General features: G+C 47.7%; 1 protein-coding gene across 1 annotated transcript; it reads left to right on the forward strand.

Moving 5' to 3' along the window:
- The first annotated feature begins 10,233 nt into the window (after positions 1–10,233).
- Positions 10,234–11,543, forward strand: LOC123100317 (WRKY transcription factor 22). The gene is made up of 2 exons (XM_044522263.1): positions 10,234–10,850; positions 10,935–11,543. Exons 1-2 carry the CDS (start codon positions 10,315–10,317, stop codon positions 11,296–11,298), a joined length of 900 nt encoding a protein of 299 aa, XP_044378198.1. The 5' UTR covers positions 10,234–10,314; the 3' UTR covers positions 11,299–11,543.
- The last annotated feature ends 2,290 nt before the right edge of the window (positions 11,544–13,833 follow it).

Raw genomic sequence — 13,833 nt, forward strand, 5'->3', positions numbered from 1 at the left:
CGGACATCGGAGCTGATAACTTGCGCATGAAAACCGTCATAGCTTTTGATGCCGGAGAAATTTTTTGTTGAAAAATATACCCCAATAGTTTCCGTGTAAATAATACATACTACAAGCATGGTAACTTTTGACGTAAAAAAGTCATCGGAACATATCAATATGGGATATAGTCTTGAAGGCCTCGTTGCGATGAATTTTGTATGTGAAAACAATTTTTCAAACGGACCGGTGGTTTGAGCTATAACACATTTTCAAGTCTTAAAACAGAGAGATTCTTGGATGACATTGGTGTTTTGGTCTTCTAGTGTACGTATGCAGGTGCATGCGGGGAGAAGATTGAAGGCCGTGCCTTTTTTTCTTATCTAGTCCTTGTGGCCAAAAGGTAAGAGAAATCACTTTTGTGCCCCGGTAATTTCTACTCCCTCCGTCCTTTAAAAAGTGTACTTCCAACTTTGTTGAAGAGTCAAATATCTCAAAGTTTGATCGAGTTTGTGCAAAAATATATCAATGTTTGTAAAATCAAATTTGTATATGATGAAAATATATTTTATCCTGAATCTAATGCTAGTAATTTGATAACATAAATGTTGATGTATTATTATATAAATATGGTCAAACATAAAAAAGTTTGACTTTCCAACAAAGTTGGAAGTACACTCTTTAAAAGATGGAGGGAGTATGTAAGCAACATGATAATTATGTATCACAAGCATGATAACTTACATAGCCCGCGTGTGGTAACTTTTTGACCGAAAATAAAAGTCGCCGAAACATATCAACATGAGATCTAATTTCGAAGCTCTCGTCGCGACGGATTTTTTATGTTAAAACGACTTTTTAATCAGACGGACGGTTCGAGCTACAAAACATTTTAAAGTTTTGAAATATAAAAAAATCTAGAATGATGTCATCAATTTTATCTTATATGCATGCATATGATTAGCTTTCTAATTTAGTGTCTTTCATACGCACAAGCATGTGAAGTAAGCATGCATGCACTTGCATGGCTCGCTCCCACTAGTTACTCAAATGGACGCGAGGTGTTCGGATATATGAAGCTAACAAGCGGTACGTTCGGAAGTTAGTCCAGTCCAATTAAATTTATGGTTCACAGATATTCACATTACATCTCACGAAAATAATACTGTACAATAACCAACGCATATATTTTTCTTAATAATATATCACTTGTGCGGAAAATGACTTTAAATGACTAATATTTATTATGGAATTTGGAGGAATTATTTCCTACTATTATACTATTAGGGTAAACTTCGAAAACTTGAAATATAGCATATGAAACATCAAATCTAACAACAAAACTTTAATAGTCTAGAGCGGATGAAAATTAGTCTTGTGATAAATCTCGCCCGTCGCTTTTAGTGTCTTTACACAAGCGGCTGTTAACTGCCTGATATTTGTGTCGGTCATGGTTGCTCACGACACCCCATGCATGGATTGAGATATTTCCCTTGGTGACCATTTGCACATGCATCATAGCATGATAGGGGCGCCGTAAAGGGATATGTTAAGAAACACATAATTGGATATGTTTGTTTTGATTTTGATTATTATTAGAATGTTACTGCCATAAAGTAATTTTCCTCACAATAAAAATCAGTTGGATGGATGAGCATCCTATAAGAATGGGACATATTAATTAAAACATGTGCAACCTGTCTATTTGTATTAATTTATTTATTGCTCTATTTCGTGTTGCGAGATGTAGCATAAGTCTTGGTTGACCCATGCTTAGCCATGTCGTGTTTCTTTTTTTTAAGCTTGTGCCTAATTTGTTTATTGGTTTGTTTTGTCTATGTGACAACGATCCAATAGCTCAGCCATATATCAAGTTTTTCCTTTGTCAACTAAGTTTTTCTGCAGTTCCAGTTGAGCAGGCTTAGGCCTCTTTGATTTGAAGTTTTTTTCTAGAGAAAAGAAGCCAGTCCTTATCACCAGGCGGGACATGATCGACAAGCCATGTAATAAGATGACTTGTGACATGCTGGATTATACTCATGGTAGAATCAATTTTAAAATGTATAGTGACTTATATATTTGAGGTTGATGGATAACACAAATAGAGTAAGATCTATGTTGAAGTTGCTAAATTGTTCAAGGGGACACACAAGTTTAATCAGGACTGAATATATTTACTTTGCTATGTAAGTAATATTTTATTGTGCAGGGTAGGAATTGAGAAATATTAGGATTGTACACATGCCTACAATTTGTTACCTTAAATTGATAGTTTTTAAAATATTTGTAGTAGAATATACAATAATCTGTGTAAGATATAATGCCTCGGTAATGGCTATATCATTATAGTCCTATGGGCTAACCTACAATTTTATTTCGTATATACTGGGTCAAGACACATCATATTGGACATTAGGAAATCGTTTTTTAGCTCAGTGAATTGTGTTTCTTTTTAGTCTTAGTCGACTAATCTTAGGTCCCCTTTGATTTAAAGACTTTTCATGGAGAAAATAAGACATAACTTATTGTCACGGACGTGTTTGACAATCTGATTATGTGACGTAAAATAATGGCTTAGCGATATGATGGCTTATTGTCCAGTTGTCGTGTGATCACTATATGCGCCTGGCGTGCTTGATGAGCATGATTTGAAACATGATGGTCTGGACGCAAGAACATCAAAAGGTAGGGAGGTTGGAGTAGTTATTATGTGAGTGAATTCCACTTTTTACTCTGTAGTTCTGCATTTGTGACACATATTACCCTATTTAGTGCAACTTCTACCAAATATTTCATTTAGAAGATTTTGAACACAGTTTTACCCCAGTTTAGCACTTTGCTTGTTTCTGTTAGATAGTACCGGCATGTTACGCCGACGTGGCACGGTAAAATGCGTAAAGATCTGAGGGCATAATCGATATTCATGTTCAGATTTCTCTTACCCATATGTTCAAATCCTCCTCCTCGTCTTGATATTTTTAAACTCTGGTCAACACCTTACACCTTGCCCAATAGACACGCATAAAAAAACAAGGTTTCAAAGCTTTTAAAAGGGGTAATCTTGATGATTTTTCATTCGACAGGGTAATTAGTGTCAAAAATGCATAACTAAGGAGTAAAAAGTGGAATTCACTCTTATTATGTAGACAGTGACTGAAGCATAGAATACCAATGTAATTAGAAGCCAAATACCCCAGGTTAGCAATAACGGAAAACTTACACTTGAATGAGTTCATACCAATATTGCATGCAACATTTGCTTCAACAACACATGTTCCTATATGTATGTACTTGCTCGCTAGATCAGAGCGCACACAGCATTGTTGGCAGGAATTATAGGCGGTACTGGTCAATAAGGGCGGCACTGGTCGTGGAGCTCATCCATGGCGGTGTGCCTTTAAAGTTGAGGACAAACGGGAGAAGATCCATTCTTCTATAATAGGGCTTGTAGCTGGGGGTGGGCATTATCACACCGAACACCGAAAAACCAAACCGAACCGAACCAAATTAACCGACTTTTTGTTTATTCGGTGTACGATTGTTTGGTTCGGTGGGGACTTTGATCGCTATTCGGTGTTCGGTGTATGTTCGGGATTTTCGTATTGCATGCACATGTGTCAAACTGTCGAGGTTTCACACAGGGAGATAGAGCGATCGTTTCGACTGGGCCGGCCCTTTTAAGCTTTCATAGTCCCCTATTTTGGGAACCTTCTAGAGGTTTCTGGCCGATTTTTCCTGGTTTAGGGAAGGTTCCTGAACCGGTTTTATCCTTGTTCTGGGTTTTTTTCCTTTTCTTTTTTTCCTTTTTCCTTGTTCCATTTCCTTTTCTTTGTTTTTTTCCTATATTATTTTTTATTTTTTGTTTCTCTGTTTGTTTTTGCTTTTGTCCTGATTTTTTTCATAAAAATGTCTAAAAATTGTTTACGTTTCCAAAAATTATTTGAAAGTTCCAAAATTATTCTCAAAATTGAAAAAAAAAGTTAGCATTTTTTGCAAAAAATTGCTGAAAAAAATGCAAAATAAAAAATCTTCAAAATATCCGATATTTGTTTGCCTTTCCACAAGTGGAAGGATATTTTCTAATAAAAGATTGCATTTTTTTTGTAAAATATGTTCGTGTTTTACAAAGTTTGTTAAAAGATTTCTAAAAATGTTGGCGATTTTTTTCACATATTTGAAAAATGTTTGTGGTTCCATATTTGTTCTGGATTTTCGAAATTGTTCTCCGTTTGAAAAGTTGTTCTCAATTTTTTTAAATGGTCATGCTTTAGAAATTTGTTCACAAATTGTGAAAATGTTCATGTTTTCGAAAAACATTTGAAAATTGAAAATTTGTTCGTGATATCGTATATTTCTGTCTTTTGTCAAGGAAAATTGTAAAGGATTTTTTTCAAACAGTGCTAAGTCTTATACTTTTTTAGTTCTTTTAGTTTTCCACTGCAGATTGGTCGGTTGAGCTCTTCCATCGTAGTGGCTTTTAGCGTGCGAATTCAGGTCGGTAGTCCTGTGTTCGATTTCCAGCCATTGCGCCCTACCTTTTTTTTGTAATTTTTCAGCTGGTATTTGTGACGCACTGCAATGGGCCGGCCCAATCGGCACACCGCGACTACGTGTCTGTGCGAAAGCGCAATATTTTGACGCAGAACGCGTCACATAGGAATCCTATCGTCAAAACCCGTAATCACCGAATTAGCGGATATTTTCTAGGATACGCTGGTTCCCGTGACCGTGAGGCTGTAAGTGATTGTGAGCACAGCCCATATGTCCTTCGGCCCAACACCCCCTTTGATTACTAATTCCCAAACGTACGTTCACATGAATAACACCCATCCGTCCATCGGCCCATCGCCCATCCGTCCATTGCTTCATCAGGCGGGGCGGCGCCCTCGAAGCGTGATCAACTACACATCCAACCGATTCTCAAAAAAAAAAAAAAAAAAAAAACCTACACATCCAACCCGCTCTAGCGAGTCGGCGCTCGGCAGTGAGCAATGAATCCAATTGTAAGCACTCTCGGATCTCCTTTCCTCCCGCGTCGCTCCCGTGGGCGACGGGGAGGAACCTTGCCGCCGCCGCCCCAAGTCCCCTCTGAGCCCTCCTCCCTCCCCCGCCGCTGCCACAGGACGCGGTCGCGCGAAACCCTGCCGTCGTTGGCGGCGGTGGGTCTTCTCGCCCCTCGAGTGCAGGGTCCTGGCGCGGGCCGGGGCCGCTGGTCCGGGGCGCCGCGTGCTCGCGGGTCGCGGTGGCGCAACGGAGGGCCCTCCGGCGGTGCTGCTTGGAGACCTCTGGTAGCGTGGCTGCGCTGAGGTGCGGCGCGCCCTTGGCGCCGGTGGCTGCGGATCAAGGTCCGCCTGGATCTAGATCGAGTGACTGGCGGCTGTGGGTGGCGCAGGTGGCCTGGGCAGCGAGGATCTGCGGCCCGGTGGCCTGCTCCGGCGCGGTGGTGGTCCGCTGTGGTGCTGCTGCTCCGGCGTGGCGCGTGGTGGAGTGGCTCGGGTGACCTGTACGGTGCTCGGGCGGTGGCGCGTGGGCTTGCTCACGGGCAGGCCGGGGGGTGATGCGGCGGCAGTTGCACCACGAGGTGGACCGGTGGACGTCGACCATGGGGATTGTGTGCTGTGCAGTGCCCTGGATCTGCTTTGATTCAGATGTGTGAAGGAGCTCCGGGCGAAAGTCTAGCACTGACTTCGGGTCGCCGCCGGCGGCACCATGGTGTCGTTCACCTTCTTGAAGGCGTTGCCGTGGAGCTCCATTACAGGACTCTCCTGGAGAAATCTCTAACTTCGGATGGTCGAAGCGGGCGATGAGAGCGGCTACGTCGTTTCCTACTTTGAGGCATCGCCTTGGAGTGTCAGCATATTGCGGTTTGCACGGATCCCTTCGCCGGTGGGGACAGTGGACGTCGGGGCGGCGGCTCCGCGGTGGTTTCTGATTGTGCGCCGAGATGGCGATCTCGGGAACAATGCGAGTGGTAGCTCTATGAGGTGGGGCTCTATCTCGACATTGGTTGGGTGGCATCCTTGTTCCGCTTGGGCGGTGGAGGTGTCGGCTCGGTCGATGCGCCCCAAAGGGGGCGGTCTGACTTTATGTCGGGGCGGCGGCCCCGGATGTGGTGCTGCGTTCGTGGTCTGCGAGCGGTTGCCCTGAGCAGCGTGGGCTGCGGACAACTGGTTGTGCGGTGTTCCTGCTCGAGAGGGGCGGTGGTATGTTGGAGCGGCGGCCACGGAAGGCGGTGCCGGTGGAGTGCGCTGGGCACGACAAAGCGTTGGATGTCAGGGCAGCGGCCCCGAGAGGATCACTGTGGCGACCAGGCTTCTGTGGCAACGATGATAGTGGGAGCGATGTTGACGACGTGGCAATGGTTGCGGTAGTCGGCTCTTCTCCGGCGTGTTCGCGGTATTGCCTCAGTTTGTTTGTTGCTGTGGAGTCGAAGCTGCGGTGGCGAGGCCCTGTGGCATATGATGACTGGCTGCAAGTGGCCCGTTCGGTGATCTTCCGTGGCGTCAGCTTTCGCGTGGTTTTGTTCTTCTGAGTTCTCTGTCAGAGTCAGAGCTGCGTTGTGTGGCTGCAGGTCGACATGTTATTGATGAGGGTGGGATTTGTCATGTGTGTCAGTCTTTGGGAGTGGGCTTGGCCTTTATTGTTCTAGTTTTTGCCCGATTTTCCATAATTAACTGGGCAATTCTCTTCTGCTTAATTAGTAGATGAGGCAATCTTTGCCTCCGTTTCAAAAAAATAAATCCAATTGTTGCGGCAGACGTCAAGCCATCCGCTCACAAGTACTTCGATGGCTTCTCCAAATTCTAATCTCTCAAATCTCAATGGTACGTAACCCATGCTAGTGATTAGCTTAATCTACTAGGAATATTTTACTATTGTTTGCATGAAACGACTGTCATGAACTAGTGTATCCATACGGCAAGTATTTTGTACAATGCAAATCGCTGCTCATCAGTAAGATTTCTTAGACCGATGGGCGCATCGGTTTTTCAGTTAACCCAACAAACATATTTCGGTTGCTAATTTATGTGTGATTATTTCGGTGGTAATTTCTTCATAACAAAATATAAAAAAAATAAACCGAACCATATTAACCATATTTACCGAACGCCTAGCCTCGCTCGTAGCATGGGTCATAGCGCAAAACTTCACTGGGATTATGGCCCCTCAAATGAAGTAGTGGAGGAACCTACAGAAAATCAACTGAACAACTTGTTACTTCTTCCAACATATAAACAACATAAGAACCCACTAATAGAGATAGTGACCTCCCCTTTTTTGATGAGCACGGTGCTTCGATTCATAGTCATCATCAAGGCCAGGATATTTATCCGGCTCAAACATCCTACATAATACATTATAGACTAGTTAATATAACAATGCTTACAACTTTGAACAACTTCTAAAGTCACAAGCATATTAGACATAGAGACAATAACAACAGCTTGTTCTTTCTTTCTACTTAAAAACAAGAGCAACAACTTATTACTTCTTTCAACTTATAAGCATATTCGACAAAAAAAAACACTTCCATACACAATAGCTAATATGTACCACCTAATGTCACAATATCAAATTGCAATACTACACAATATCAAACATTTCAACACAACAACTATATCTTCCTCGTACACGAAACCTAGCCCAAACAACCTATTCAAACTCACTAGGAACAAATAATCTTAGGATTCAACCTAATAGAAAAAATAATCATCTCTACAAGCAATACTACACAATATCAAACATTTCAACAGAACAAGTATATCTTTCTCATATACACGAAATCTAATCCAAACACTCTCCAAACATAGTACAAAAATTAATCTTAGGGTTAAACCATGTTCAAAAAATGCAACTCAAATACCTAGTTTTGACTGAAAAAAATTGGAGGGATTGGAAGAGAATACCTTAACAAAGTTGGGAAATGATCAGACCGACGAGTTTTGATGGCCAAAATTCAAGATTTGGAGGAGAGGAGAGAGAGAGAGAGAGGAGTGAAGCTCTCCGTCCTTGGATGGTGGAGAGAGGGTGAAAGGGTGAGTGGTGGGTTGGGTCGCGAGAAGTAAAATCTAGGGCAGAAACGCCAGGGGTCTTCGTTTGTGCCCACCACGTCGGCGTGCTGAGGCTAGCGAGCCCTGACCATGGGCCAGGCCCGAAATGTCAAAGGCGATGGCGTTTCAAAGTGTCCCGGAAACGCCACGCTTTCTGGCGTTGGTTAAAAGCGTTACATTTTGAAATATTTTTCTGAAGAGGTCATTTTGTGCCCAAATTTACTGACAAGGTTAGAACAGTGATTTCAGTCGTGCCGAAGGGGTGGATTCATGAAAATGCCGAGAGATAGGCTGACAAAAGACTCGAACCCGTTGTTCCATCAATCCGGAACGAGTGTGTCACTGTGTCTGGTAGTCTAGCATGCGCATAAACGGGAGCACAGCATATTCCTCCCTCCCGTTTAGGAGTACAGTGCATTCTAATCGATTTGATTTGATTCGCTTCCATTGTCAGCTCTTGACGTAGTACTACTAATGTATTATTTCATGAGTAAACACCACGGGACCACCTGGCCGGAAATTCACAGAGATCCTCCATCTGTCAGCTCAAGATCGATCTCCATGCACACTGCACGACGCTGGGAGCTCAGCTCCTAGTGCTTGCATGCGTGTCTCCGTCTGTTCGCGTGTGCCAAATCGTCCGAGTATCCCGGCCCGAATCGACATCTCGAGGACGCCCAACGCCGCCCCGGTGCGTGCACCCCAGCTTCCACCGTCGGCGTGCGCGCAGCAGCCAGACACGGCAGCTCGATGTCCTAGCTAGCTGGGTCATACATCATACCGATCGTGTTAGGCAGAGAGCACAACGTACGTAAGTAGACATAGCTTGCGGTTCTCAACCACCTCCCTCGACTCGTTTGACATTGCCAAAATTCAAACGACAATTAACGGGAGGATGGATTCTCGTTTGACAAAGGAACCATTGTGACGCGGAGCTCTCGTCATGAAGAAAGCAGAGCAGCTGATGTTCCATACGCATACGCATCCGTACCGTACGTCCAAGATGCATTACGTACTCGAGACCGACGCGGAGGTGCTCAGCTCAGCTCGACGAGACCGACGCGGAGGTGCTCAGCTCGTAATGTCTACATCGGTCATCGGTTCGCATGTGTCAATCAAACCGATCAAAATCGTCGGCGCCCCCCATTTCCCCGAATACAACACATCGGCGCCATACTGCGGCGCTTGCCCGCCGCACGCACCCAACAAGCACGGCTGAATTGGCGGCCAAACGTCCTTCGCCGTAAAGCAAACGACACACGCACAAAATCTGAAAACAATAATCGGATCGATATACTGTCACTGATGATAAAATGATATATATTTCTGAAACGGAGATAAGATGATTTGGATTCTAATTAACCCGGCCGGATCGATAGATCACAATGGTGGCATATGGACAGGATCGTGCTGTATGGTAGCTTACGGTTCTCAGCCTCCTCTCTCCATAGTTTGACATTAGCAAAAGTCAAATCTTGATAATTAACAGGTGGATGGATCGATGCCAGATACCAATGAATGAAGGAGCTAGTACTAGTATAACTAGCCTGTCATAAGATCGATCGATGTCGATGATGATGATGACATCCGCGCTTAATTAAGCAAGCAAGTCGGGCGCAAAACAGCATAATCCCAGGTTTATTCCCTTCCCGAAGCAGATGCCAGCGACACTCTGCTTATTTTTCTCCCTCTCCAAGTCTGCATGACCTCATCTCAGATGTTTCCATCGAATATCCATCCATGTTGTATGCCTTTGACATTAGTAAAGTCAAACACAAACAAGCTAGAGCCTAGAGCAGAAGCTAGGCGCTGGTCCAGTGACAGGTGCACACATATCATTTTGCAGCACGTGAAGGCAGAAGCTAGGCGCTGGTCCAGTGACAGGTGCACACATATCATTTTGCAGCACGTGAAGGGGGGATAGTTAATCAGATTGATCAGGTCGGTCAATCCGTCTGTTAATTACGTGTAAATCCTGATGCGATCTCGCATCTTTGCATCCAGTTCGTCTCGGAACCGATCAATCGCTGACGCTGTTGGTGCGCGCGCACAACCATCTTGGGCCGTTGCGTATGTGCTTTTTTCCCATTAAAAATGAAATGTCAACCAGCCGTTGTGTTTGACTTTCTACCGATCATGCCGATCGATCGCCGCGTGCGGCCGAGCACTATATATGCACCAGCCGCAAACCCATCCAAAAGTCAACCACAGACGCAAGCCACACGCTCCATCTTCTCTGCCTCAGCTAAACTCATCGAACTCCATCGTTAAGAGCTGCTGATCGATGGACGCCGACGACTGGGGTCTCGGGGCGGTCGTAAGGAGCTGCGGCGGCGGCGTCGTCCCGGGCTATGAAGCAGAGCCTCCTCGCCGTGAAGTCGTGCATGCGCGGGCGGATCCAGCGGAGTTCGTGGGGCGACCATCGACATCGAGGGCGGCGTCCACGCCATCGTCGTTGTACGACGTGTTGGAGTACCTGGACTTGGAGCACGAGCAGCTGCAGCAGCGAGCGCCGTTCTCCATCACGCCTTCGTCCGGCTGTGATCGGGCGCTGGCGGAGCAGCCCGAGGTGCTCATCTCCTTCCCTGCAGCTGCGACCTCGACGTCCGGGCAGGCGCTGCCCGCGAGGAAGCAGGCCGGCCGGAAGCCGGGAGGTGCTGGAGACCTCCGGCGGCCGAAGAGAGGCAAGAGCAAGAAGAGCCAGATGAAGAAGGTGGTGCGGGAGGTGCCGGTGGCCGAGGGCGGCGTAAACGGCCCCGACGACCAGTGGGCGTGGCGCAAGTACGGCCAGAAGCCCATCAAGGGCTCCCCCTACCCTCGGTAATCACCTAACTTCTATTTTTAACCTAGAACGCCACGCCATTAGTGACATGATGTACTGATGATGAAATAATGCACACGCAGAGGGTACTACAAGTGCAGCAGCATGAAGGCGTGCACGGCGCGGAAGCTGGTGGAGCGCAGCCCGGCCAAGCCCGGCATGCTCGTCGTCACCTACATCGCCGACCACTGCCACGCCGTGCCCACCACCATAAGCGCGCTCGCTGGCACCACGCGCCACCCGCCCCAGTCGCCCGTGTCCGACGAGGACACGGCCCTGAACCGCGGGGACGACAGCGCCGACGTCTCGTCATCCGCGGCTGGCGCGGACGACGAGTCCGAGCAGCTCTGGTCGCCCGTGGACATGGACGATTTCTTCGCCTCTTTTGACGACGATTTTGATCATTTCTTCCAGGACGACGCCCTGGAGCGACGGGTCTCGCTGTAGCTAGCTCTATTATAGCATGCAAAAGTACGAGAATTGGTTCCACGTTGATGGAACGAGAGCTCGAAAGTTTCTTCGCAGGATTAGCATGGGAGATGTTCATGGGTTGCAAAGGGAGAGAGGCTCTTACGAAAATGGCCATATATAGTCTTTGAAGCAAGCAAAATTTTACAATGGATAGAGGGATTGGTGGAATTGATCGTCTTATTGTTTGAGCCTCGTGGGTATATATATGAGTACATGATTATCTTAGAGTAGAAGTCAAGTTGGAACAAATTCTAGTCTATCCTATACTTCCTAATAAACATTATACTCAACATCCCCACAGTCTCAACGATAGCGACGCAGACGGTGAAACTGGAGAAGAATCCGAAGGTAAGCCGACGGACACCCTCCCACAGTCGTAACGGTCGACGCATCGTAGAAGTCATGGCTGGAGTGGAAACCGATGAGGGTGCTGAAGCAAGGCGGTAGCCCTTTGTGCCGTTGTCGCGATAGCCGAGAGCGTGGGTGGTGTAGTTGTGGTCGAGGTAGCCGTGAGAAGAACGCCATGATTGCGAGTCGGCGTAGCCGGTGTCGAGGATGTCGCCGACGCAGCGGCGAACGCAACGCCGTGTGGAGGCGGCCGTACATACGCGGCAGAGGCGAAGGCGGGGTGGTGATTCAGGAATCCCGATCGGAGTAGGACGACGATGGCCGGCGCAGGCGACGAGCGGGCAGACGCGCGGACGACGGCCGTGAGGGGCCGCCTGTCGCGCGAGGCCGCCGAGTCGGTGAAGAAGCCGACCGGTCGTGCTAGTGTTGGAGTAGAGCCACACGGGGTCGACGGCGGCGGAGGGCGACGCAAACCAATAGATCAAAAGACCAAAAAGAAAAAGGCGATCAAGATGACGGGCGGGAGAGAGAAAAACCTGGAGCTAGTGCTTGGGAAAAAGACTCTCTAGGACAGCCGGTACTGGTAATCTGTAGTGGAAGGCCATTCAGCCCATCGCATCTTATATAGATCGAGTTAGTATACATGCATGGTATAGACCACGCCAATTCTTCTGCAGCAATTGTTCCAGAAAGGATAGCATCACGAGACAAAATAAGGATGCTGCCTCGGCACTACCACATGTAGGACTGGCTGCTAAGATGCTCGCTATGCATTGCCTACGTAGTACAAATCACACGAATGAAGCCATGCAGAGCGCGTACGTTCTTAGAGCATATCCAATAGGCGCGGCAAAAGGCGCGCCCGTGTGCTAAAAATTGTGTTTAACGCGCGCCGGCTGGTTCTGCGTGTTTCAGCGGTGGCGGGAACTTACCGCGTGCGGGAAGAATTTACGCGCGCGGGAGAGAAAGCGGTATGCGGCACGGTAGATTTGGTGCGCCGCCTCGCGCGCGCCTATAAATTTCCGCGCTCGCCACGCGCATAGAGCACAGCCACGCGCCCTCCCCTGGCAACCTCGCCGCCTCGCCGCTTCGCCGCTTTCCGCGCCACCATGCCGCCGCCCCGCCGGGGTGCTTCGGGCTATTGCGGCGTCCGCGAGCGCCCCAACGGCTGGTACTCCACCGAGATATGGTCCGGCGACGTCCGGCCCGGCCTCGGGACGTTCCGGAGCACGCACGAGGCGGTCCGCGCGTACGACGCGGTGGCGTGCCGCTTGGAGAGGCCCCGGTCGCAGATGAACTTCCAGGACGTCTTCACGCGCGAGCAGGCGCAACGCGTCGCCCCTCCGCCGCGTCTCATCACCGACATGGACCGTGCCGACCACGCTCGGCGGCAGCGCCGCCTCCTCATCGCCGAGGAGGACGAGCGAGCCATGGCGGAGTGGCGCCGTCGCCATCCGAAGAACGTCGCCGACGAGCATGTCTACTGGGCAGAGAGGACGGCAAGGCGCCGCGCGGAGCGGACTGGCCGGCGTCAGCGGAAGGCATTGGCAAACGAGCAGTACGATATCGTTTCAGCAGGTGGGAGGTCGTTCTTCACCGCGGACGACGAATGTTGGGACGACATATGGATCTCAACTCGGACGACACCGACGAGGATGATGATGGTGATGGTAGCAACTTGGAGTAGTTTCTATATATGTATGCCGTAGTAGTTTCTATCTATCTATCTATGCCGTAGTAGTAGTATCTATCTATCTATGTATGTCGAACTATCTATTTAGTTGCACTGATGTAAAATATCTTTGTATCGTTTTTCTTATCTATGCAATTAATTTTAAAAAAAATGTTGTAGAATGAGCGCGCGCATTGCATTTTTACCGCGCCTGCTGGAGCTGCGCGCGCGTGGCTTTTTAGCGCGGCTGCTGGAGCAAACGCTGCGCGCCGCGCTAAACCCTGGTGGATAGTGCAGGGGTGAAGCACACTAACCAGTACGTGATGGAAGATATGGCATTGGACTTTTTTAAAGATCTTTTTACTGCTGATGCCTCTCTCAATGCAGACCGGGTGGTGTCCTTATTTGAGCGAAAGATTACGGCAGGTATGAATGACCAGCTGTGTGCTCCATTTACTGATAAGGAAATTAGCGACGCGATGTTTCAGATT

This window comes from Triticum aestivum, chromosome 1B (genome assembly GCF_018294505.1).
Source record: "Triticum aestivum cultivar Chinese Spring chromosome 1B, IWGSC CS RefSeq v2.1, whole genome shotgun sequence".
Classification (NCBI taxonomy): domain Eukaryota; kingdom Viridiplantae; phylum Streptophyta; class Magnoliopsida; order Poales; family Poaceae; genus Triticum; species Triticum aestivum.

Excerpts from the sequence above, each read along its gene's own strand:
- LOC123100317 (XM_044522263.1), top strand. The coding sequence starts at position 10,315 with ATGGACGCCGACGACTGGGGTCTCGGGGCGGTCGTAAGGAGCTGCGGC. Across the intron at positions 10,851-10,934 it reads AAGGGCTCCCCCTACCCTCG|AGGGTACTACAAGTGCAGCA; the intron begins GTAATCACCTAA and ends ATGCACACGCAG.